This window comes from Petaurus breviceps, unplaced genomic scaffold (genome assembly GCF_028583685.1).
Source record: "Petaurus breviceps papuanus isolate PSGF00001 unplaced genomic scaffold, PetGlider_PUasm1.0 220, whole genome shotgun sequence".
NCBI classification, from domain to species: domain Eukaryota; kingdom Metazoa; phylum Chordata; class Mammalia; order Diprotodontia; family Petauridae; genus Petaurus; species Petaurus breviceps.
This window is the reverse complement of record NW_027185876.1, coordinates 14,602,458-14,630,325: the sequence shown is the minus strand read 5'-3', so window position 1 is coordinate 14,630,325 and position 27,868 is coordinate 14,602,458. Positions and strand designations below refer to the sequence as shown.

Sequence of the window (27,868 nt, the reverse complement as noted above, 5' to 3'; positions counted from 1 at the left end):
TTTCTCTAACCATCCAAAGTCTATCCATTTTCCATGATATATCTCAAGTTTCATATCTTTTCTATTTCTTTTTAAAAATGCATTTTTGTTATTTTTTGTTTTCATATGACCTCCATTTCCAAAAGTATCCTTTTCCCTCCCAGAGAGTCATCCCTTATAACAAAGAAGAAAAAGAAAAAAACAGTGAAGCAAAAGCAAACCATTGAAAAAGGCTGACATTATATTTAGCATTGTACAGCCACATAAAGAAGGTGGAGGAGGGGGAGAAGAAGAGAGTGAGGCATTTTCTCGTAACTCTTTTTTGGGGCCAAGTTTGGTCACTATAATTTCTATAACAGATCCAACTGTCTCACTGACACTGTTGTAAAAACAGTTTTCCTGGTTCTGCTCACTTTATTTTGCATAAGTTTATATGTTTTCCCAGGCTTCTCTGCACTCATTATATTGATGATTTCTTATGGCACAGTAATGGTCCCTTACAAGTTTCTTAATTATATTCCTTTCATCTCTTTACTGTGTGCTATCTTGAGCTCTTCTCTAATTGTTTCTTGTTTAATCACTTCACATGCATCAGTCTTGTCTTCCTTATAAGAACCACAGCCTTCTTTAGGAGAGAGGGTTCCCCACAGCCTGCATACACACAGTCAATACTCAATAACGACATTCAAATGAAGAATGGATAGTAAATTCTAATGTTACAGCTGCTTTCAGAATCAATGGGCCAACATGACATCTGGAAGAATGAGTGAATTTGGTTTCCATCTCAAAGTTCTGAGGTAATGATAACTTTGAAGGGGAAAAAAGTCTCCCCAAATCATCCTTTGTCTACCACCATCTGAACATAGCACCCTTCCATTTAGGAGATGGCAGAGATGATGAGAAAGACGTAGCTGTAACTCATCTAATGATCAAGTGAAGCTAGCCTTGAATATTGGTTTTTCTTGTTTAGTCGTTTCGGTCATATCTGATTCTTCGTGAATGGGTTTTCTTGGTAAAGATATTAGAATAGTTTGCCATTCCTTCTCCAGCTCATTTTACAGGTGCGGAAACTGAGGCAGAGTTAAATTACTTGCCCAGCAAGTGTCTGAGGTTGGATTTGAATTCAGAAAGGTGAGTCTTGCAGACTCCAGGCCCAGCACTCCATGCATTGTACTGCCTAGGTGCCGCTACCCCTGCATATTTTGATCTTAAAAGTGACAGGCACACTGTGATCACTGAACATGAGAAATGAGGAACTCTTTGCTCATGCTCAGGAACCTTTCTCTTAACCTGTTTACTGGGCCCTTAGGTTTGTCCTTCACTCACTGATTTGCCCATCCCCTCAGTTCTTATTCACTCCTTATAACTGGCTACTTTTCCATGGTGTACTGACTTGAGTCTTTGCTCCTAGCCCTTCCCTGATTTTGTGTTTGACAACCAAGATAAGTAACGCTCCATCACAGCACACATTGCCTTACTTTTACAACCCTCCTGTTTTCCTCTAGGACTTCCCAGACTGTTAAATAATCAGGCCTGCTCATCCATTAAATGAATGAATATACTACCTGTCTCTATGCTCCACACCCTTCAGGAAGCCTTACTCATAACTGACCCTATAGAACCACATTGTACACTAAAAAACCCTCCTTCAGATCTCTAGAAACCTCCCAGGTATCCACCCCTTCTTAGCTCCACCCCTAGGCAGGGATAAGAGGAATTCAATCATCTTTATTCCAAAAGTGAGCAAATCAGCTGGTTGCAGACAGAATACATGCCATAGTAAGAAAAGCCAGGGTAACCTATTTTCCTGACTTCTTTACTTCAAAGTAAAAATGACTTTCCCTCCAATTGGATATGTTCAATTTCAGGACTGAACTCTCAGTATGGCAGAAGGGGAATGTGGACCATTGCTTGTGTCCCTGGCCTCCCACCTCAATGCCTCCCTTCATTAGGAAGTCATAAGCCTCTCCTGATCATCCTGAATTATGTGACTTAAGCAGCAAAGATTTAAGGATAAAGTTTCTCGGGGCAGCCTGACATCTGCAGACAAAATCCCCAAATCCTATCGTTCAGTGAATGAGTCCATTGATCCCTAGGCTAATTCACAGAAAGCTGGACTTTCTTCATTTGCGTGCTTGCTTTAAAATTCAGTTGCTTGGTTTTGACATTTGACTTGAAATTTTCATATGGTGAAAGTAAAATATCAAATAAAAGGGTGGGTGAATAAGAATATTTGCTTTAAAAACTGGATATCAAGGGGCAACTAGATAGCACAGTGAGTAAGAGCACCGGCTCCAGTGTCTGGATGACCTGGGGATCAAATCTGGGCTCAGATACTCAGCACCACACCCAGAAATAACTGGCCGTGTAACCTTGAGCAAGTTACTTAACCCTGATTGCTTTAATAATAAAAAAAAACTGGACATCACTTGAGATCTAGACAGTATGTCTCCGATTTATTCAAAACTAAACTAGGGGTCAGCTGGGCAGCCAACAGCTGCTGACTCCCAGGCAATAATAATTAAAAACAACAGTTTCTTGGACATTCGTTTATGTAGCAAATGTTTGTTCGACACCTACTATGTGCTATTAATCAGGCCTATTGTAGGGACTTCCTGGATATCTGTTGGGAATATGTTGCCTTCCAAACTAGACTTATAATTAACCCATAGTTATCTCTAAATTGGCTATGCTGATGGCAGGCACCTTCCCAAAATAAGTGATGGAAGGTGAACTTAGGGTGCCACTGGGAACTTCAGATCAGATTCCTTTTGTTTCTTTGGTCAAAACTATTCTTCACTTCTCTGTCACAGTAATCCCTGGTATGATGGATCATAAGATTCTTAGAAATTGTCTAAACAAAATTCTTTACTCTCCCAGTGATTTGGTAGGACAGGAAAAGGGTCTCTCAAGAAGTGAAACTAGAAAAAAAAAAAGGTAGCATGGTGACACCACGTGATTTCAGAATGACTTGATTTTAATTTTATTCTTTACTTTCTTCCTTAGAGGGAGTAATTTTCTAAGTGTAAAGGAGAGAATAAACACCAAAAGAAAGAAATTGAAAATCCACCAAAATAACAACTCACATGTAGATAGTCCTTAAAATTCATACAGTGTTCTCCTTCCAACAATCCTTTGGTGAAAGTCATACATGGTATTAGCATTTTAAGACAAAGAATATGAGATTCAGAGAGGTTAAATAATTTTTTTTGCCTATGGTTACCCAGCTAGTTTCAAGGGGCAGATAGGAACCTAGATCTCCTGATTCTACTATACCAAGATGTTCACTCCCAAGGCTTCCATTAATCATCTCTGCATGAACAACTCCCAGATCTATCATATCTAGCCTGACTTCTCCAACAAGCTCTGGTCTTAGTCTATGGACATTGTAATTACTTTCTTGCATAATTTCAAATTGCTTTCTAGAATGGTTAGATCAGTCTTGTGCTCTAACAATACATTAATGTGCCTGTTTTTCCACAAGCCCTTCAATATCAACTGTTCCCCATTTTTGTCATCTTTGCCAATTTTCTGAGTGCAAAAGTGAGGCAAAATTTCAGAGTTGTTGCTGGGGCAGCTAGGTGGTGCTGTGAATGGAGTACTGGCGCTGGAGTCAGGAGGACCTGAGTTCAAATCCGGGCTCAAACACAACACAAAAATGAGCCGTGGGACCTTGATTAAGTGACAACCCCAATTGGCCTCCAAGAAGCAAAAACAAAACAAAACAAAAAAACCCCCAAACTTCAGAGTTGTTTAGATTTGCATTTCTCTTAATATTTGTGTTTTGGAACATTCTTTCATGTGGTTATTAATAGAGTGCAATCTGTTCTTTTAAGCATTGTATGTTCATATGCTCTGACCATATATATACTGGGGAATGTTCTCTATTTTTATATATTTGTTAGTTGCTTGTATATCTTGGAAATCATATCTATATTGGAAATATTTGATAGGAATATTTTTCTCACATGGAGGTTTTAAAATTTTGTGAATCTTTTCAAAGAAAGAGCTCCTTAGTCTGTTTTTCCAATTTATCTATTTCTCCTCTAATTTTCAGCATTTTATCTTTTGTTCTTATTTTTGGATTGTCTAATCTATTTAAATTTTGTGTGTGTGTGTGTGTATTTTAGATCACCTACATTCCCTCATACATCATTCCCTCTTCCCCTCTTACTGTCATATGTTATAACAAAGAATAAAAAGGAGAAAAATTAGCAAAAAGAGTCAGCACATCAACCAAGTCCAACTTTATATACATATCTCTCCAAAGAAGTCTTTACTCCATTCTTCACATTTTTGCCAGAGTAATGTTCCTGATGCACAGATCTGACATCATCCCTCCATTTTATTTTGCTTTGTTTTTCTTAATAAATTCAGCGTTCCCATTGCCTACCAAAAATAATACAAACTTCTTAGCCTCCATTCTGAGGTCCTCCATGATTGGGTTCCATGTGCCTTTCCAGTCTGATCATGTGCCATTTCCCTCCTTATAGGTTATGCTCCAGTTACAGCATACATACAGCTTTCCATATCCCAATGGTTACCCCTTTCTTGCCTGAAAGTCATTTACTTACGCTGGCCACCTCCTCATGCAGCGATGCTTTTTGACTATATTCCCATCAGTTGGCCTCTCCTCCAAAGTTCAAAGCAGATGCTGCCTGCCTTGAATCACCCAAATAAGTGATCTTCTCCTTTTCAAATATGTCACTCCACTCATTCTGGACCTTTCCTACACATTTTAAACTTATATTCTAGTTATTTTACCTCCGAGAATGTAAAATTTGGGGGCAGGAACTTATCCCTAGCATGTAGCATACTCCATGACATATAATGGACATATATTAATCTATTAAAAATAATGTGAATTTGAGACAGGGGCATAGACTGGATGGTTCCTCAAGCCTCTTTTTATTTATGGGTTGGAGAGTATGTAATATTTAGATGGATCAATTCGCCTAGTGACAAGAATGTCCTTTCTCCCTTGTCCATAAAGTGGAGTTTCCTCTTTCTACTTTCAGTTGGAAAGACAGATCCAGAAGAAGGAATAGAGCCAAGGAAGGAACAACAGCAGAAGCAATGTGAAGTGACCCAACAAGCTTCTCTGGAAACCTCCTATTTTTCCCATGCCAAGGGATCTGGGTTCCATTGGCACACAAGGCATCCTTACCGGTAGATGGGGTCTTGCATCACCAGCATCTTGCTCTCATCCCAGGTCCACTCCTTTTTCTGCAATAAAAGAAGCTGTAAATGAATAAATTAAGTCATTATCCTCAGCTACAGAACCAGAGGGCAGGTTAAGACAGAAATGTTTACATCAATATCAGCTTTACTCTTAGCCCCAATTTCCCTCTAAGGTCTCTTCAGTTAATTGCCCAGGAAGGGAAAGTGCCAAGTGTCAAGTATCTGGCCTAATCACTTTCCTTCATGCACATCAGGAAAGAGTCTCTCCAGGATGCTGAGGGCAGGTATGGAGGGGGATGCATCCAGGGACTGCAAGCAGTCTTGAAATTTGGATTAAAGTGGGCTAACTAAAAGAATGCATACATGCATATATACACACATGCAAACACATATACATTAACATACATGCATAAATACATATATGTTCAAATATATTGGATTCTGAGAAGTAAATGGTAAGAAATAAATCTGGAACCAGAAGAAAAAAAAGGTGGGTCAATGAATAAGATTCTGGGAAGCTCTGGGGGTCAATGAATAAGATTCTTGGAAATTCGACAGAGGCCAAGAATGACCTCCTATTCTAAAACTATGACACCAAAAAGCCTAAACTTATGCTATAGTGGAGATAAAAGAACACTGACACGCAGGTTATAACCTCATATTAACATGCAAATAAATGAGGGTCTTCAGCAAATGAAAGGGAGAAGGGAAAAACAAAACTCAGGGACGCAACTAGGTCCTACATAGAGAACAGTGAAAAAGTATCATTTCACAGAATCATGGCAAAGGACTTTGGAAATCAACCAGTCCAACCTATAGCTCAATACAAATACTCTTTAGAGCAAACTTAACAAGTAGTGATTCATTTTTTGGGTTTTTTGGAGGCGATGGGGTCAAGTGATTTACCCAGGGTCACACAGCTATAGTAAGTGTCTGAAGCCATATTTGAACTCAGGTCCTCCTAACTCCAAGCCTGGTGTTCTATCCACTGGGCCACCTCCCTGCCCCATTATTCTGTTTTGAAAACTTCCATTGAGGGGAAATCCATGGCCTCCCAGGACAGCCCACTTCACTTCTGGAGTACTCTTAACTTTTACTCTGGACCCCAGCTGAAATGTGATTCTTGGCATCTCTCATGAACTGCTCCTAGTTTTTTTTGCTTCTGGGGCAAAGCAAAATGAGTTGTCTCTCTCTTCTGTATGACAGTCTTATATTTACTATTTTTTTAAAATCACCAACCGCGTACTGTCCCTGTACACAGTAGGTGCTCATAGAATCCCACTGAACATCCCTGCAGGACCTTCACTTATTACATGATACTTATTCCTTTTGTTCTCAGGGCATCCCAGGAAAATCTGTTCTCTTTCCCATTATGAAAATACATTGCCTGGTCTATACACAAACTTACTGAGAAATTTTCCAGATTAATTACAGTGGATATAAACCACTCTTACTCAATTATCTGAAAGTAGGAAGTTTATTTTTTTTTTAAAGTCTTGGCTTTACGGGGCTATAAACAGAAAAAGTTTTTAAAAATCTCCTACTTTGTAACTTGTTTTAAAATCACTTCTCTCTTTCCCCTTCATTTTTATCTGCTCTCCCCTCCCTCCCTTTTTATGACAAAGGCAAATCAAATTCATTTTCATCTTGCCTTCTTTGTTTATTTCTCCTAAGAAAAAAAAAAGAAAAATTTCCAGGAGGAAAGCCCTCCCCCCAAAATAGGGTCTTCCTGGAATTGTACCCCCCTTTTGTAGAAGGGGATTCTAGGAAACACAGGCTTTCATGATGGGTCTTCAGTTTCTACATAGGACTGGAGGACTCCTAGACATTCAGCTGTATCAAACATCTAGATATATCCTCCTTTTAGAAAGGTCATTTTAGCTCATTTTCTCAATAAGGACCTTACTCCCCCACAGAGGAATAAAGGGGGATAGATAATTTGAAGCTGGAAAGAACCTTAAAGATTTTATATTCCAATTTTCTCATTTCATGAAGAAGGAAAACTGAGTTAGGATCAGGGGAGTGGTAGTGGAGAGAAGAGAGAGGTGACTTATCTAAGGTCACACAAGTAGAAATAGCAGTATCATCATTTGAACTCACATCTTCTGATTCCAAATCAAATGCTCCTTCCACTAAACCATGCTATATCTGGTGTCAAATATCTGGAAGGCCACTGAACAGGGTGGGCAGTTTGGCCCTGGGACCACAGGATTTGAGTTCAAATCCCACCTCCAACAGCTACCATCTTTGAAATACACTGACTATAATATGAAGACCACAGCAGTTTGGAAGGATGGATCAGAAACTTAAAATTATCATTTAGTCTATTTTTTCTCATCTTATTCTTGAGAAAACCAGGACCCAGAGAGATTATGGATTCAAGGTCATACTGATAGGAAGTAGGAAAGCTAGAAGTCTCCTGTACAAAGTTCACATCCCTGGCTTTCTCTTATAGTTTGGGCTCTTGGGCCAGGAGTAGTTGTCAGAATCTCATGGGCTAAGGGAAAGTGATACAATAATTGGTTTTCTTATTATTTTTTTTCTAGGAGATCAAAGTCTTCAAACTAGACAGGACCTGAGAAAGCATTCATTCCAACCTCTTGCCTTATAAAGGAATTCTTGTTCCATTACAATAACCCTGGGCAAATAATTACTTAGCCGCTGCTAGAAGGTTCTGTTGGGACACTAAGGACCTCCTCAGGTTCCATGTCCTGAAAGCTCTCATCATTAGAAAAATTCTTCTCTCTGCTCTGCCAAAATCTGACTCTCCGTAACTTAGCACCAGATGGAAATGCTAGTGGCATCGCTGAAATCTCTACAGCATTTTTATTTTTTACAGCACCCTAAATATAAAGGAAAATCCTATGCAGGCACACTTCCCTCTCCCTCTTGGAAAATGTCAGCAATTCTGCCATCAAATACGGGTGCTTTATCGTTTGGTATGCCTGACAGCAGTGGGGACTTCTTAAAAAATCAGAGCGAGGCCATATTAATACAGCTTGACAAGATCTCCATGCTTCATGGCAGATGAGGATTAAGCAAAGTACATCAGAACTAGACTAAAAGTGATGGTGATACGAGACAAAGCTATCTCCTTCTCCCAGGCAACAGACATGGGGATGCAAAATGTCTTTCAAGACAGAACAGCTGAGAATCCCAGCATGAAGCACCTCAATACAAGTGAGTATGGTTTAAAACTAACTAGCTGATGGCAAAAATGGAGGGAAGGCAAGTGGGCACCCTTCCTTCCACTGGGAAATGGGGAACAAATCGTGGATGTAAGGGAATGCTACTAAGCTGTGAAAAATGGCAAGTGTGAGGGATTCAGAGAAACATGGGTTATACAAAATGGCATGAGCAAAGGGAAGACAGTGAGAACAATGAGAATATCAAATGAGAAGGTGTACATAAAGGGCTTTGCAAACCTTAATGCACTATATCAATGGCCGAGATTCTAATTACTAACAGAAACAAACATGGAAATAAAAGCACTGAACTCAGATCAGTTGGAATGCCCAGTCTTGGTCCTAGAGAAGAGATGTTAAAACTCACATCCCTTCTCTTGGGAGAGAGGTGGGTCGTTATGGGAGTCCAGTGCTAGACGTACTGGCAGATGGGGTCATTTTCTTGGGTGGTTTGGTTTAGCTTTCTGTCTTTGTTACATGGACAGACACATCAGGAAGCATCTTTGGTACAGAAAATAAAAAGCATCTATAGGACTTTATAAAATTAAAAAAAAATTAAAAACCACCAAAACTAGAAATAACTCCAGTAGATGTTAACTAATCACTCTGACCTTTAACTTTCATCTATAAAATGAGAGGAATGAGGTGATGTCCAAGTTAATGTCCAACTCTACAGTTTGGGGTCCCATCATTTTTAATTCGTTCTTTCCTTTTCTAAGCCACGTCTGTGTACACCAGACAGAGTGTGGGAGGTGGAGTCAGGAAGACCTGGGCTCAAATAAGGCTTCAGATACTTCCTACTTGCGTGACAATGGTCACTTAACATCAGCCTCAATTTCCTCATCTGTAGAACGGGGATGATGACAGCACCTACTTCCCATGGTGTTTAGAAGGATAAAATGAGAATATTTGTGAAGCACTTTGCAAACTTCAAAGCACTATACAAATGCTAGATATTATTATTAGTTGACATTGGAATCTCCATGGATCTGTCCTCTCATCATTGTAATATCTGCAGAGATACAGAGTGCCAGCCAACACCATGTAAATCCCAGCCATATTCCATCATAAAACCTTCCCTGACGTGTGATCCAGGGCTCAGCACATTAAGTGCTTAATAAATGTTTATCGATTGACAGACTGATTGCCCCAGTGTGCTGTGGCACTTTCTTCAGCTCTCTTGACATTATATCAATACCAATGGAGCACTCGGTTTGTTTACAGATTATCTCTCACTCTCCCTACACGATGGGACCATCATTCATTTCCTGGTTACACATCTCTTTCATGATCACCTTCTTTTCCATGGTATTTTTTTTTTTGGAGGGAGGAAGGCAGGACAATTGGGGTTAAGTGACTCACTCAAAGACATACAGCAATTAAGTGTCAAGTGTCTGAGGCCAGATTTGAACTCAGGTCCTCCTGACTCCAGGGCTGGTACTCTATTCACTGAACCACCTAGTCACCTGCGTTTATATTTCTAGCATTTTGATGACATTTTAATGTTTTTGAAGCACTTCCTAAATATTATCATACTTCATCCTCACAACCACCCTGAGAGGTAGGTGCTGTTACATTTCACAGATGGGGAGACTGATGCAGAGGAAGGGTAAGTAACTTACCCAAAGTCACACAGCTAGTAAGTGTTTAAGGCATGGTGTGAACTGCATTCTTCCTGACTCCAGGTCTAGCATTTATCATGGTGCCACCTAACTACTACCTACACAAGGAGTATATGCATGACTGACTGACTGAATGAATGAATGTATCCCCTCTGCAATGAGCTGGTCTAAGTTAGAAGCCAGACTAGACATCTTTTAGTTGAAAGAAGACATGACTATCAATAAAGAGAATTATGGGACCTGGTTTCTTTTTGAACATTTGTTTGGACTAGACCTATGGTCTCTTCAGTCACAGAGTTCCTCGTGAGGAAACTTTCCCCCCAGTGTAGACTGACACCTACTCTACCTCTTGTAATCTTAGACATTAAACGGCTCACTGACAGTCACCCAGACAGTCTGTGTCAAAAGGAGGAAGGAGGAATCATAATGATAAATGACATTTAGGCTGTACTTTAAAAATCGACAAAGTGCTTAGCTCACATGAGCTCATATGATCCTCACAAAAGTCCTGTGGATGAAGAAACAGAAACTCTTAGGGATTTAAGTGACTTGCTGATGGCTATTCAAGTATTAAGTATCAGAGGCAAGACTCGAAGCCAGATCTCCCCATCCAAAGCCTGAACTCTACTCATTACGCCACAAGGCCCAACAATTCTGAGTAAAAGAATATAGAAAACACTTGTAGAAGTAACTGGGTTCCTCTGTTCTTAGAGCAACTTCCCACCTACTGCCCAAGATCACATACAGAAACGCTATGGGCCAGAATGAGCACTAAGGTGGAGCAGTGGAGAGAGCACCAGGCCTGGAATCAGGAAGACTCACCTTCCTTAAGTTCAAACCCTGCCTAGGACAAGTACTAGCTGTGTAACCCTGGGCAAGTCATTTAACTTTGTTTGCCTCAGTTTCCTCATCTGTAAAATGAGCTGGAGAAGGAAAGGGCAAACCATTCTAGTATCTCTGCCAAGAAAACCCCAAAATGGGGATACAAAGATATGGACACAAATGATAAAAGACTGAACAAATGATTCAGAAACAGGTTGCCTGATAGCTCTCAGCGTGGAGCCAGAGTCGCATAATTACCAATTTAGTATCTCAGTGCTGCTGAGATAGATCTGTCATAAGTAATGTCCATTCTGTCATAAATTCAATTTTCTTCCTCTTTCCAATTTTTCAAGGAAATTTTTCTGAAACATACCACATAATTTTATTATCATGATTAATTAGGTATCTGAAAAACCATGGGAGGTAATCTCTTCTTTTGACTTCAGTTGGGTCTCTACAGTCATTTAATCTGCAATATTTGAAGACTTGGGAGATAATCTTATAAGAGTTAATTAGGAAAACTGCCTAGGGCTGAGCAAATATATACAGAAGAAGGCCATGCTGGAGGCAGGGTGGTTTCAATTCCCACAGGAACTGATTTTAAGCTATCTGAAAGAGGAGAAGATCTGTAAAGAAAAATAAAGATCAGGGCCAGGATTCCACCCCCCCCCCCCAAAAAAAAAGGTGACTAAGAAGATAAAGCAACTGCAAATTTGTATGTTTACCTTCTGACTTCTCTAAAATCTTTATGAGAATGGTGCACGGGTAGAAAGCCCTCTGGGGCCTCATCTCAGCCTGTCTCCCCAGACTTGTAACATATTACTTCCCTTCATACACATGGTAGTCTAGGGCCAAACTGACTTCTTGTTCCCTCATGACAATCCATCTCCCACCTCCAATCCTTTACCCTGGCAGTTCCCCGTACCTAGAATGCCATCCCTCCTCGCTTTTGCCCCTTAGAATTCCTTGTTTCTTTCTAAATTCAGTACAAGCATCACCCTCTACATGAAATCTTCCCTGAACCTACACTGTCTTCCTCCCAGTTACTTTGTATGAATTTTATACATTTGTATATATGCATATGGTGACCCCCTGACAGAATAACGTAAGTCTCATGAGGACAGGGTCTATTTCATTTTTATTTTTCCAGTACTTAGTATGGTGCCTGTTTAAATAGTAATTACTTAATAAACAGTTGATGGACAGATTTTATAGGTGTATGGTCTGGGTATTCTGAGTCACTCTTTGGCTGAGGGTTGTGATATTCTAGGACCCACACACAGGGTGCACTAGAATTGGGAAAGGAAGCAATAATGACTCTCCAGAATTTAATTGACTATAATCTGAATTTTATCAGCTGGAATTAATCCACAGAGAAGGTTTATTGGTGGATTTGCAGGAACATGTGATGTGAGACAAGTTATATTTTTGGTGAGACCGTACCAGCCTAGTTTGAGTAGAGGATCTGGGCTGAGGAGTTGTGGGAGATAAAATTGGAAAAAAAAAAAGCAGAATGGGGCAAGACTGTGGAGAATCTTGAATGCCAAGAAAAGAAATATGGCAGGCAACAAGGAGCCACTGAATCTGGGGCAGAGCATGATGAATTTGGTGCTTTAGGAAGACTTTTTCTCTGCAGACATTGGTTCATTTTTGCATTCATTCATAGAAGACTGTTCTTCTAAGATTTAAACTTCAGTAAATTCCATTTCCATGATCATTAATAAACTTTGCTCCACTGGATTTTATTAAAATTTATAACTGAAAACAAAGCTGAAAACAGTATTCTGACCATGAAGCTTCAAGATTTAGTTTGAAAGTTCAGAAGCAATCTGATTGGATAAAATGTGGTGGATCTGTGGAGAGTGCCCCACCAGGCTCAGGAAGACCTGGGTTCAAAATACAGCCTTAGACTTTATTTATAAGCTCTGCAACCCTGGATAAAGCATTTAACCTCTCTTAGTCTCAGTTTTCTTGTCTGTAAAATGGGGATAATAGCACCTAGGTTTATTGTTAAAATCAAATGAGAAAATATTTATAAAGCACTCTGCAAACATCAAAGCTTCATATAAATGCTAGTCATACTTAATATTATTACTTTGGGCGGGGCCTTACTATTACAACAGTATATATTCAAATCTTCCTGTGAAGCCAGTATTTTTCTAGGAAAAAAAAAATTTCCAGGTCAAAAATCTGTTCCCATGAGAATGTAATCCATATTTGGGCAATGCAAAAGAAATCCCTCTTAGTCTTATGGTAGTAATTATAAGAGACAGCCTAATGCTTTGGCAGAGTAGGTGAATCAATATATGTTTGTAAACTGAATTGAGATGGGACACAAAATTGTCACCCCACCTCCCTTCTCCTAAAAAAAAAAAAAGCCACAACTCGACTGTTCCTGATATCTGAAATACCACCCTGGCATTTGTAGCGTAACTGTTGTTCATTTTTTCAGTTGTTTCCAACTCTTTGTGACCCTGTTTGGGGTTTTCTTGGCAAAGATACTGGAGCGGTTTGCCATTTCCTTCTCTAGTTCATTTTACAGGTGAGAAAATAGAGGCAAACAAGGTTAAGTGACTTGCCCAGGGTCACCCAGCTGGTGAGTGTCTGAGGTTAGATTTGAACTCACAAAAGTGAGTCTTCCTGAATCCAGGCCCAGTGCTCTAATCTCCTGCACGACCTAGCTGCCCAGTGTTCTTCACAATAGGTATCCAATAAAGGTTTATTGGTGACAATGCTATAGCTTTTCCAGTAATGCTACCTTCCTGGTCTATGCCAGGTAAAATCAGATTAAAACAAGGAACTTTTACTTTTCTTTTTTTAACAGCAAATTCCCTTGGAATGAGATTAAAGAGTTAATTGATTCCAATTCCATAAAGATTTATTTTTTTTTGAGGGGGGGAGGGCAGGGCAACTGGGGTTAAGTGACTTGCCCAAGGTCACACAGGTAGTAAGTGTTAGGTATCTGAGGCTGGATTTGAACTCAGGTGCCCCTGAATCCAGCGCTGGTGCTCTATTTACTGCACTCCTAGCCGTCCCAGACTCAATAAAGATTTATTAAGCACCTATTTTGTGCAAGGCACCATTCTAAGGACTGGGGACATTCACGGCAATATTTCCACGGAAATTGTAGGCTTCCCAATCCTGGTTGGTGTAGATATTTGCTAGGTCACATCATTGCTCTTCCAGAGAATCCACCCATCATTTTAAAGGTCTTTGAACATTTAATAGCTACCATTAGAATTCATGGGCTATCTATCCATTACTCTCTCTTTCTGTTGTGACTTTATATTTCCTTGGTATCCCTTATGCCACTTTATACAGTGAGGTCAATAAGGTGGGCCCACCTGCCCCTACCATACACGAATTCCTCCTTTGTCCTTTTGGTAACCCACAACTTTGTTTCCTAATGAACTGTAAGATTTTCAGGCACATAGCATCTCTGGGAGAACTCGTGGGCTAAAAGGATCTGGCTTCATTAGGAAGAATATGCTATACAATTAATTACTCAAATGCAATCCAGTCCAACTTCTATCTCTTATTCATTTCTGGTTCCAACTCATTGTCCTTTTGCGGATCCCATCCCCAAAATACTCAATGATGTATTAACGCAATGAACAAGTCATCAGAGTCTGGGCAATAGGCATTTTTCTTCTACTCAATTTTTCCTATATGGATTGTTAGGCCAGTCTCTTTTGATTAATTATGGGTCTCATTGAGAAAGCCCTATACTGTTGGGGAGCTTCGTGAAATTAGTATAATATCATCTCTAAAAAGCAGTATCAGTAGGACCTCACCATCTATATGGAATCTGTCTTCCATTTGCATTGTACATATATTTGTATGTGTCTCGTGCTCTGAGCACTTTTTATTCCATTTGTGTGACTGTATAGATGAAGTCTGCTGAACAGAATTATTTATGAAAGTTTCACAGTTGCCATCTCCTATTTTTACCACAAATTCCACTGATAAGCATGTAAATCATTCTCATAAAGATTTTATGAAGCTGAGAAAGTCAAGATTCGGGTGAATAGTTATTAATGTTCTCTTCACCAACTTTTGGGATTATTCATTCATGTTCCTTTTCATTATTTCTTTATTTCCCTATAAGTTTCTGAGATTATATTTTGAACTCCCCATGTAATCATAATGACAATAAATACTAGCATTTGCATAGTGCTTAAATATTTTACAAAGCACTTTACAATATTGTCTGAATGAGAGAAATGATTATTTCTCTCTTGTATTAATAACTAACTATTGAATTAGGACCAAGGTTTTTCCCCTTTTCTACTCCCTCATCTAGAAATCAACCAGTGTGAGAAATCTTGGGCAAAGACTGAATTCCTGCTCATTGTGTTTACTTAGACAGGTCTGGGAAAATGTGTATTTTCCCTTTTGTCAGACAGGTGATATGGAAATTGATAAGTTTCTTTGACCAAAACTAGGGTGATTCAAGTCACATACCTCAAGACCTTCACTAGAATGAGCCTATATCTCATTGTAATATTTGATCTCTCATTAATTATCAACCAATCAGAGTTGATTGCCACCTTCAGGAACACCCCCTCTTCCAAAGGGGTGTTCCCTGTGAGCCCACTGTCATGAGGGGTCTTTGGCATTTGAGAGTGCCACACTGACCTCTTTTTATTAATAAACATACTAGCTCTACTAATAAAATGATTAAATTACCTTGAAATTATGTCTCTCAAACTTTTTATTTTTATTTTTTTGCTTTTTGGGGGTTAAGTGACTTGCCCAAGTTCACACAGCTACTTTTTATGTTAAGTGTCTGAGGTCGAATTTGAACTCAGGTCCTCCTGAATCCAGGGCTGGTGCTCTATTCACTGTGCCACCTAGCCACCCTCTCAAACTTTTTAAATATCACTGATCTTCACAACAACCCTGAGAGAAGCTATTATTACCCTCATCTTACAGAAAAGTAAAAAGAGGCAGGTGAGGTTAAGTAACTTGCCCAGAGTTACATAGCTCATGAGTGTCTGGGGCGAAATGTGAATTCAGGCCTCCCTGACATCAGATCTAATCCTCTATCCACCCTGCCCCCTAGTTGTTTATAAATTGTAAAACAATCCCTCAACGCTTTCAAAACTGTCACTTCCAGCACAGAATCCTTCATATTTGTCTAGCACAGCCCCTTTACCCATGTTATTGGCAGTACAGAGGGGATGGAGACATGAAGGTCAAACCTAGCAGTCCCTGCCTGCAGGGACTTCCATTCATTCTGCTGTATACACAGTTCTGCACTGTGAGGCAGATGGCCACAGTCCTCACATGCATAGAGAAGGTAATAATTTAGATTTAGCAGATGAGCAGGAACAAATGAGCTGAGACACATCAAAGCTCAACTTCTGAAGGAACCAGGAATTCATTGTAGGTTGGCATCAGTTCAGAAGGAAGGACCTTTAGGTACTTGTTAACATATCCAGAAGGTTTAAAAAAAATCAACTAGAGATAATTACAATGTACTTGGCCAGTACCCACACTCTTACAACATCTCTTAAACAAGATTCATCGGAGAAAGATGGTGATACAGTAATTACCACTTTTATCTGAGATGGTCCCAGGCCCTCCTATGTGTGGGAATGGCTCTTATCCCCATCTCACAGATGCGCACACTGAGGGCTGGAAGAAGCCATGTGCATCAAAAGCAAACAGCTCAGTTTCACTACCCAATCTCTTGGTCTACTTGGCCAATCATATTTCCTGAACCAGTGACTTGCTCACATCTTCCCAGTGGGTTCTCTTGTCTCCAACGTTTCTTTCCAGTACCAAGAAAAACAATGAATGGGTCCTGATAGACGAGAATGTTAGTGGCCTTTTGCTGGTTGTCTGATGGGGAAAAAGGGGAGGAGAGAAGTCCCTTTCTCTAACCCTGCCCCATCCTCAGTCCGTCATGCTAGAAGCCAAAATCACAAACATTGCTTTATCTTTCATTTCTGTCTTCCCTCCACCCTAGTGGTGCCTACCATTTATTCCTGCAAGAGAATTTCTGTATAGAAACTGTGTTTAATATGGCTGTGATTGATGCAAACGATATACCAAAGAAGGGGGCTGCCTTCATATTTAGTGCCCCTCCCTGCTCCTTCTAGATAGAGATCTCCCTGAAGAAGGGGCAGTTTCACCATCTCTCCCCATTTTCCAGGGGGCCACCCACAGAGACAGTGCGATGTGGTGAATAGACAGGTAAACTCAGTTAGTATGACCTGGATTCAAATCTTGCCTCAGATGCTCACCAAAAGCGTGACTTCGGGCAAGTCACTTAACCTCTTTAAGTTCAATGTCCTCATCTGTAAAAAGGGGATTATAATGGCACCTGCATGATGAGGTGAGGACTGAATGAGATACAGCTAGGTCTTGGTGAGTGAGAATGATAACGCATCCCCCAAAGGAGTCACATTATTAGAATTCACACTCTTTAAAGAAATGATATGTAAAATATGGTAATTGGCTCTAGTCCAGTAAAAATAAGTAATGAAAATTCTAATAAGGCAACTTCTCCCCAGGCTTCATTATTCTCACCAATGGGGACCTCGCCAGATATCCTGCGTGTAGCTTGTTTGTACCTGGTTATTTGCATGTCCTGTCTCCCATTAGATCATACTTTTACCTCCCCTTATATCCCCAGTGGTTAGGCCAGCGCCTGGCTTACAGCAGACACTTCATATGCATTTGTTGACTGAAAGACCATAAAGCACGCAGTGTGGGTTGCAGTCTTTCAAGCACTGTATATACATGTTATGATCACTGCTCTGTCTGCTGGGAGGCCCCCATCTCCAATTAGGTTATAGGACACAGGACCAGACGATAGTTAAACATTAGATCCCAAGAGCCTAGGTTTGGATCTGGATCCCAGTGCCTGCACACTGGCCATCTGGGGGCAGGAGAATAATGCAAATTAAGGTGTTTTTTTTTTTTTTTGTATACCATTTGGGATGTTAAGACCTGCAACTTACTTCTTGCTAATGATAAGGCTGCCTTTGCTCTTTTCTCAGAGAAAACTGAGCATCTGCAGGTTGTATCTAAACCCTCACCACCTTCCCAGCAGGGTAAAAAAATAAATGCTAGTCTTGGAATCCAGAGACCTGGGTTCATATCCTGCCTCCCACAATGAACTAGGTCTGAAACCTTCATCTTTCTGAGCCTCAGTTTACTTATTGGTAAAAAAAAAAAAGGGCTAAAACAATATTATACTACCTGCCTGATAGCACTGCACTAATGATAGCACATTATCAAGTCTAATGCTTAATAGAAATGGAAATGAGATTGATGGTGATTATCATCATTATGAGAAGAAAGAGAGACAAATGCAGGGTCAGGGGAGCTTGGTGCCACGTGGGCTAGCGTAGAAGAAAAACAACAAGACTGATTGCTCTGTATTGTACATTCCACCGTCAGTTACTGTGAAAAATGAAACCAAGATTAGAGCTATCACCATGCTCCCAGCCTCATCCCTGAAAGAGAAACCAGGTGTGGGAGGACTAGAGGAAAGGTGAACTTCTTTTCTCAGCCTGGCATCAGAAGAATCACATGGGATAGAGCTATGACCCACTCCTCCTAGAAAACTGAAGAGCTGAGTTTTCAGTGACTCACAGAGTTCCTCCTGATTCCCTTGGGGAGACTGTTCTTTCTCTGGCATATTTTTCATTCTCTTGCTAGAAGGGGCATTTCTCCTTTTCCTGATGCCTTGGCATGTTGCTGATTTTGAAAAGGCAATTTGGGGGAGTTCACAGCTTTCTCTTCAAGGATATACCCCAGGGCTGCCTAATTACTCCCACCAGGAGCCTAGATGTCATATCATAATTGACTCATGGGAGCCTACCTGCTACCCTCCCTCTTCATCATCACCCACCCCCATCCACTGAACCCACTAAGACACATGGTGGATATAGCAGATGCCAGGATATGATTCAGCCTATCAGGATGGTAAGAATCAATAGTGCTTCATTCCAGTCAACCTTTAAGCCACTCATAACTGTCCTCCTTAGAGGCCAATGCTGGGCATCTGTGGCCTCAGGCTGCTGGTTAGTATTAAACATTCTCTCTCATACACACACCTAATTTCTTTAACTGGTGCCCAGGGACCTTCCCCACCTGTCAGGACCCAGCTTGCTTCAGCTGCCCACCTGGTTTCATTATGCCACCTGAGCCCCAGGGAGAACTCTGTTTCAAGGATGATGTCACAACGAATTACCGTGAGGGGAAGAGGCATTCCTGCTCTTTCCCCAACATGAAACATAACACTCAGTACAGTCCCTACCGAGGGGGCTCATTAGGGAACAGTTACAAATTCCTTGGACCCCTTGCATTTTCTGATTTCATTAAAAAAATTATTTTAGACTCAAATACCATATCACAAATATAGGATAGAAAAAAGTAAGAAAAAACATCATAAACTTAAATACTGGAACTTAAATACAAAGTTAGAAAGAAAAAAAGCATGTCGTGTGCATAGCAGAACATAAGAGAGAATTCAAAATACGTAACAATAAATTTTCATTTCAAGAAAGCCTGTATGATAAATAATACTCATTGTGTTGAGAACTTTCCATCTTTTCTTTGCTTCCTTGTAAGTTTTCTTCTGTTCTCTGCTGTGTACTTTTTTACTTTGTTCTTTTTTTTCTCTCCCCTCAGGGACCCCTTATATTTTGAAGGTGGCAGTCTTTGGGGAACAGTTTCACCTCCCATTTTTCTTACACAAATCCAATCTCACAACCAAAGGAGTGTTCTTAGGAAGTAGCAATGGGATCCTGAAGACAGCACACCCTGCTGTCCCTCTTCCCCTTTTCCTTGGACGCCAGCCTCACCTTGGGTTATATCTGCTATTTAGAGGACCTGAGTTCAAATCAGAGTTCAGCTGACTGTATTACTTTGAGTAAATCCCTCTCCTCTCTGGGCCTCAGTCTATTCATACGTAGACTGAAGAGGTTGGACTAGGTGACCTCTAAAGTTCCTTTCCAGTTCTCAACCTTATAGCCCAAGATTCAAATTGGATTGTGGAAAACACCAAGTTAGTACCACCATTGCATCACTTAAAATATTCTGATCATCTGACCCCATCATCCTTCCTTCATAGGAACACGGGGCTTAAATTCACCACACCCAAATGTTTCCCAAGGTTTCCCCCCCCACACACACACACACATACCCCCCCTCCACACACACACACACACACACACACACACACTATAATAAGCACATGCATAGCCCAAACCCCAGGAAGCCAGCATATGAATTAATCCTTTCGGGGGCTATTAGGAGGGCCAGTCTCAGGTATCACCAATGCAGCCACTTCTGCATGCAGTAACAGCAAGATCAGAACCCTGAGGAATTCCACCCCACTTTACTCCCCCGCCCCACAGCTGGTTTCAACCCCAAACATTCCTGACCAGGCTTTTTAAAACAAACTAATCAGTAGTCAAAACAGAAAGAAGGCAGTCTATGAACAGCATAGAGTTATTAAAGCCTCCCCAACTTTTTATATATTTTGGTTTTACCTGTAAACATGTCATCCTCCCCACCCACTTACTCACCCCCCCTCCCCACCCCTGCATTTACCTCTCAACGGAATTTAAGTTTCTTGAGGGGTGGGACTATGTTTGTCTTTGAATCTCCAGTACCTGGCACATAATGGGCAATTTATGAAAGGTTGCTGAATGAATCAACTGGATAGTGGGAGCCAAATTCTGGAATAGGGCAGGGTGTCAATAACCAATCATGGGAAGGAGGTGAGATAAAGAAGGAACCTCCTTTTATAAAGAAAATGCAAACCCACCCACCCTCCCACCCCAGGATCAAAGCTACTCTTTTCTCAAGGTTAAAAATCTGAGCTCTGATATCAGTATCAAAAAGAGGGGAGAGGATCTGGATACATTCAGACTGACTTGGTTACCCTCCTCCTCGACACCTTCTCCCCACCCCCCAGTTGCAGATTCAGGGATACTCACCTTCTTCTTTTTCTTCAGAATCACTTTCACTCCATCTACTGATACCATGATGCTCACCTTCTTCTTTTTAATGTTCTTGGCTTTGAATTCATACTGTACAGAAAGAGAGAAAAAACAATTAGGTCAATGCATCTAAATTGCTAATATATTGCCTAGAGAGATGGCTGTAAATGAAGGCCAGAAGGACTGCAGAAATTGGTTGGAAATTTTATATTATACTTTGAAGTCAAGATCATCATAATTATTGAATTTTGGTTAAAAATAGAAAAGTAAGTCAATGTTTCAGACTAGCTAAGGAAGACTTAGAAACCCCTAAAGTCAATAATCTAATTTCAAGAACATATGTCATTTGTTGAAGAACCCTCTATTTGACAAGAACTGCAAAACAGACCACAGACAGGAAATAGGTTTAGACCAGCATCTGATACCATATACCACAATAAATCCAAAATGGACAAATGACTCAAATATTAAAAGTTATACCATAAAAAAGCAAAAGGACAATGAGCTCAGGTATGTTTCACAGAGACGGCTCTGAAGAGAATGCTCAACCAATCAAAGAACAAAGGCAAACACAGAGATAATACAGATAATTTTGACTACATGAAGTTGAATAAAATAAATCAACAGAGATCAATGCAATACCATAGACTGGAAAAATATTTTTATTCAATATCTCTGATGAAGAACTAGTGTCCAAAACACACATGGAACTAACACAGGTATCTAAGACTAAGAAGCATCGGAGAAGCAAAGAATGTAACAATTATGAAAAGTATTGAAAAATTTTAACCACCATGTGTAAATATTACTCCCAATCACTAAGAGTAAGAGAAAGACAAATCCAAAAACCTAACATTTTACCTTACTCCCTGCACATTGGAAAAGAATAATAAAAAAAAAAAAGATGGGAACTTTCAACTCTGGAGGTGCTATGATAAGTTGGTCACAATAGATTATAAACTCCCTGTGGTCAGGGAATATCATTTGCCTCTTTTTCATCCCCAGTGTTTATCACAGTGATTGGCACATAGTAGGTGCTAAATAAATATTTATTGATTAATACACTATTGAAAGAACTATGAAAATTGATCCAATCATTTTGTAAAACAATTTGTAATCATGCTAGGAAAGTGACCAAAATGTCCACGATTTTTGATCCAGAGATCCCACTACCAGCCATACCAGTCATATATACTCCCAAGGAAGCCAAAGACAGGGGGCAAAAGATTATTTACATATGTGTATACACACATATACATACATATATATGTGTATATATATCAGCACTTTTTGTGGTAGCAAAAAATTAGAAACAAAAGATGATCTTTGATTGTGGAAATATTAAATCACAAAGTATAGTAATAAAAGTAATGGAATGTTACTACATTACTAGAAATGATGAATGTGAAGATTCAGAAAATCACGGGAACAACTTATGTGAACTAAAAGCAAAGTGAAGTCAGAAGAACCAGGAAAACAACAAACACAATGAGTATGAAAATGCACATTGAAAATATATGACAAAATACTGAATAATTAAAACAACCAGACTTATCCCTAAAAAAAAGAAATGATAAAATGTACCTCCCTCCTGTCACTGGAGAGTCAGGAGAGGATGAGTGTGTAATGGTGCATATATAATTAGACTCAGCTGATACATGATTAGTTTAAAAGAATTTATTCTTTTCTCTTTATTCCCCTTCCTCCACCCTACTTTTAAAAAAAAAAACAAAACAAGGAATCATTCACTGAGTAGGGGAAGAGGAAGAATATATACAGAAATATAAAAAAGAAGCCTGAATTAAATACCTATTATGTACCAGGTGTGTACTAAACATTCTTTTCAAATCCTATCTCATTTGATAAATTAAAAAATTATATATATATATATATACATATATATATATATTAAAATTTAAGACATATGCTGGGGGTTGGCAGGGGAACTGGGTCATTTCAGGAAAAAAATGTAAGCAGTTTGGTGGCTGTAAAAATGTAATCACATAATCTTTGGACCAAGAAAGAGGTTTTAAATTGGATCTGTTGTATTTCCCTGCTTTAAGGTAGGGATATGTCTAATTCAGCCTGCATGGGTTTGCGCTAAAGTAAATATGCCCTATAAGTCAATGGAAGAGATCTGCTGAGAAGTAACAGGGTACAGTGGGTAGAGGGCCAGACTGCAGAGCCAGGAAATCCTGGGTTCAGATCGAGCAGGTGACACATACTAGCTCTATGACCATGAGGCAAGTCATTTAACCTCTTGGCATCCCTAGTAAACTCTCTAAAAATATAAATTACAGACTAGTAACTGATCTGTACCAGTGAAGGGAGTTCAAATTTTGGGAATTCCCATCCTAATGAAATCACAGATTGGATCCACATTTTCTCACCAACACATAGCCAAAGAAAGAATTAGGAAATCAAAAGAGCTTCATAGAATGTGACCATTATAAAGCACTTTAGAGATCATCTAGGCTTAGGGAAATGGGGTTCACCATCTCCTTTTACAAATGGAGATAGAATGACCTGCTTAAAACCACAAAGCTGATTAATAGCAAGACCAGGACTAGAAGAACACAGATCTGCAAACACCCTACTTCAGTGTTCTTAAGACTCCACAACCCTCCCTCAGGAACCCCTGACAATGTTTTACAATTTGGACAACCAATAAATGTTTCCTTGGGTCTACCCTCAATCCAAATCCCCCACCTTTTTTCCAAAGTATTGGCTGTATTACCAACATCTGGCATCTATGTGGTAATCCATCCCCTTCTATACCACTTTCCATTGTTCTTAATCAAACCTTTTTTTGACCCATTTCTTGAGAAGTCCAAACACTCCCAGTCCCAGTGGGATCCACAGCCTTCCTGAGAAAATTCCCTGGTCCATCTTTTCTTTTATGTCTGAGCAGCAGTCTCAGTTTTCCCTGATTCAGCCATCACTAAAATTTCCTGTGCTATTCCATTGGTTGAATATTCAACTAATGTTCCACCAGCTAACTGTTGACCTGCTTCCCTCTTACAAAGGACTTCTCCTGCAGCAGCTGACTGAGGTGGATGGCCTTTCTTCAAGATCTCCTTGGCAGGTTGGTGATGACTTTTGCTTTTGAGTGCCTGCCCCCCAGTTTCCAGGTTTGCAGCCCAGAGTCCTCAGTCCCATGTCCCAGTGACATGCTTAAAGGGAAGATTTTGGACCCATCCTACCAGGTAGAATGAGAAAGAAAGGAATGGAACCCCATGAGGCAGGGCAGGTTGAGCAGAACATTAGCTCCTTGAGGTCAGGGAGTGTTCCCTTTTTGTTGTTGTATCCTCAGAGCCTAACACAGTGTGTGGCACATAGTAGGGACTTAGTAAATCTTTGCTGAACTAAATTGATGGGAGATGAGGGTAATGTGTAATGTGGAGAGAGGATCAGATTTGGAATCAGAGGACTTGGGACTGAACCTGATTCTGTAACATACTTATCACCCATATGATTTTGTGCCTCAGTGTCCTCATCTGTAAAGGGAAGGGTTTAGACCAGATGTCTCTGAAGGACCCTTCTAGTTCTAAATCTATGATTCTATCAATCAATTAAACAACAAACAAGTCTTTCTTAAGCTCTTACTTAAGCTTTTATCAAACACCATGCTGAAGGCTGGTGGTTACAAAAAAAGGCAAAACACACACAAAAATCCTCTAGTTTTTCCTTTTCAAGAAAGAAAGAAGGAAATGAAGAAAGAAAGAAAGGAAGAAAGAGAAAGAGAGAGAGAAAGAAAGAAAAAGAGAGAAAGGCAGACAGAGAAAGTAAGAAAGGAGAGAAAGAAAGAAAAAGAGAGAAAGGCAGACAAAGTAAGAAAGAAAGAAAGAAAGAAAGAAAGAAAGAAAGAAAGAAAGAAAGAAAGAAAGAAAGAAAGAAAGAAAGGAAGGAAGGAAGGAAGGAAGGAAGGAAGGAAGGAAGGAAGGAAGGAAGGAAGGAAGGAAGGAAGAAAGAAAGAAAGAAAGAAAGAAAGAAAGAAAGAAAGAAAGAAAGAAAGAAAGAAAGAGGAAGGAAGGAAGGAAGAAAGAAAAAGAAAGAAAGAAAGAAAGAAAGAAAGAAAGAAAGAAAGAAAGAAAGAAAGAAAGAAAGAAAGAAAGAAAGAAAGAGGAAGGAAGGAAGGAAGGAAGGAAGGAAGGAAGGAAGGAAGGAAGGAAGGAAGGAAGGAAGGAAGATCATTCAGAGATAGCAGTTGCAACTTGGTGAAGGCTGAAGTCATATCTAGGGCACACACATTCATGATACTATTTCAACCCTAAGTTGCACCTGATGGGAAACTTCCTGCTCAAGTGCAGTTAGACACAGGAAATGGAAAGGCCCTTGGGCTGGCAGCACCAGCAGGAGAAAGGTTGACTGAAGAAGGTTGACTTTGGCTTTCTTCCCAAAGGGACCTGGAAGAGGTGACTGTGAAACATGCTCAGTCCTCCTTGTCTGTAGATAAGCAGAGAATTTCAATGAAGAACCAATACCATCCCATGCCAGTAATAATAAATACCATTGTATGTGAATTCCAAGTAAAACATCAGGGGAACACGAAGAGTGCATTAAGTAGGACAATCTTGGGTTTTTAAAACTTCCTGTCCCTTCTCCCTTCTGACATCTCCTACAAATCTTATTTACACATTTGGTCCCTCACTGGTACCCACACTCGTCCTTCTTCTCTCCTCCTCTCTCAACAAAACCAAATCAACAAATATCAGAAAGCTGACTCTGTAAGATGTGGTGCTAAATACTCCTCTCCCCCACCAATTTTCTTTGAACATTTTTACATAAATATAAATATTCAAAGCATACTTATTAAGGACTCCGTGTAGGTAATAGACATAAAAATGAAAAAAAAAAGCCAGAGTCTGTGGTCCTCAAAGGGCTTACATGTAACAAACAGGGAAGAGCTGTTATAAAAAATGAGGAAGAACAGATCACTTTCAGCTGGGGCATCCAAGGCAGGCTTCATGTAGTCAATCAATTAGTCAATAAACATTTATTAGGCACCTACTATATGCCAGGCACAAGATTAAGTGCCATGGGTGCAAAGAAAGACAAAAGATAGTCTCTGCCCTCAAGGAGATTGCAATCTAATGGAGTTAACATGCAAATAACTATGTACAAACAAGCTACAGGGAAGACAAATTGGAAATAACCAACAAAAGGAAGGCCCTAGAATTAAGAGAGATTAGGAAAGGCTTCCTGTAGAAGGTGGGATTTTAAGGGGGTCACAGCTGAGCTGCCCTGAAGGAAGAAAAGGATTTTAAAGGCTGAGTACAGAAGGAAGCAGTGTGTCTCAGACATGGGAGATGACCTGAGTGAAGGCCTGGAGACCAAGGAGAGCTAAGATGAAAACCAAAGAGAGCTGGTAATTCATAATTCATCCTGACCAAAACTTAGAATTGTCTGAAGGGGAACGATTGAAATAAGACTGAAAGGAAAGGCTGAAGCCACACCACAGAGGTCCTTACTTAAATTCCAGTCAAAGAAGATGATATTTCATTCCACAGACAAAAGGAAGCCGCTTTAAGGTGTTTTGGGATGTGTTGGGAGAAGGAGGTGTAAGAGTAACTGCCCTCTTTTATGTCCAGAAAAATACTGTCCTATTCGCCTTTCTTAATTAGTCCTCCCCTTGATAGTTCTACTGGTCTCTTCCTTGGAACCTCTGCTGAGCACTCTGGACACTTAACCTTCTCTATCCCATACCATGCCTATGCTCTTCTGGGTATCTTAAATCTGGTTTCTTCCCAAAAAAGTGTTTTTATAACCCCTGCCATAGCATGCATTAAATGTGCCCCTGTGGATGGGAGAATCACACGTAATTCAGCGATGGTGAAGGTCCCTTCCAGCTGTGCCTTGAGACGCTGGTGAGCACTGTTTGAGTACTCATCATGGAATGCATAGCTTTTCTCTTGACACTTGATGAAGCGTCCTACAACTCTGCCCCATGAACAGGAACTGGAGAGTTCCAAGAGAGGAACACTTGTCCTCTTACGGTGCAGAACACCACCTGGATGCCACCAGTATCAGCTTCAGGGCTAAGGCTGGACCTGTGCTATGTACAGTTACCATGACCACTAGCCGCTGTTTCCTAGCTCAACCAGCATACTTTGGATTGTAGCTCTGATGGAACCCATCAAAATGAATGTTAATCAAGGTTCTGGGAATGTTTAATATAAAATTTGGCTTATCTAAGTAGCAATACCCCCCTCAAACTTAGACAACTGTGCTATGAACTACTGTTCTCATCCCAGGGAGACAGGGTGGTATGTGGAGAAATGGGGAGCCTTTTGTGGAAGGCTCTGCCTTAGTCCAGGAGTGAGTATAGGAGGGTGGGCAGAGAAGAAAATGTCTTATTTTCCCCAAGGCAGGATCCCCAGAAGCTGTTTAGCTTTAATTTCCAGAGCTGCAGAGGAGGAAGCATCTGTTTTCCTGGGTTTGAGCTAGGTAAAAACCAATTCATTCTTTTTTTGCTCCAGACTTCCAAATGGTTGCGGATGATAAAGGCTCAAAACAAACAGGCCAGCCAGTACCCCCTTTCGTAAGCTTCCCATTGCCTGCCTGGCCTCCCACAAATCTCACGCCAATGGCGGGGTCTGTGCCAACTTGCCCAGCCCCTTCTCACAACATGAACAAACTGAACTACTGTATTTGCTTTGGCAGTATGAACCCAAGGAAGGAGAGAGACCCACAGGGACTGACTTCTGATGGAATAATGAAAGCAACCTGAATCCATTTCCACCAAGCTACTGACATGTGACTGCCAGCGGCAGCCGATCCTTTGGGCCATGAAATGGGACAACCGTCCTTCAACTTTGTCAGGTAGTTCAGCCCCTCGTGGACCACTGAAGTGGATGTGATTGCAGGGGATGAGGGGGCCAGGAGGGAGGAGAGCAGCACCAGAATATTCTCTCCAACTTGGCTATAGTCACAGATTAGTAAACACTGCTAGAAATAGAACAAAATCCAGTTATTAAGAGTACCAGGGACACAAGCAGCAGCTTAGCTCTTTGAATGACTCGTGGCTGTCCGGCATTTGTCCTCTGCCCACTGGGGGTGCCAGTTCCCTCCTACCCAAATGTCTCTGCTCCAATCATTGTGTGGTACCGAAGAG

At 40.4% G+C, this 27,868-nt stretch overlaps 1 protein-coding gene across 4 annotated transcripts in view; it reads right to left on the bottom strand.

Moving 5' to 3' along the window:
- NOS1AP (nitric oxide synthase 1 adaptor protein) overlaps positions 1-27,868 on the bottom strand; it is a 401,227-nt gene that overhangs the window by 112,599 nt on the left and 260,760 nt on the right. For 2 of the 4 annotated variants that reach the window (XM_069094646.1, XM_069094648.1), the window contains exons 3-4: positions 20,752-20,844; positions 5,147-5,220 (exon numbers count right to left, since the gene is read on the bottom strand). In XM_069094646.1, the coding sequence (XP_068950747.1) occupies positions 5,147-5,220; positions 20,752-20,844 (167 nt within the window). The remainder of the gene's footprint in view (positions 1-5,146; positions 5,221-20,751; positions 20,845-27,868) is intronic. The other 2 variants (XM_069094650.1, XM_069094647.1) reach the window with 1 other exon arrangement.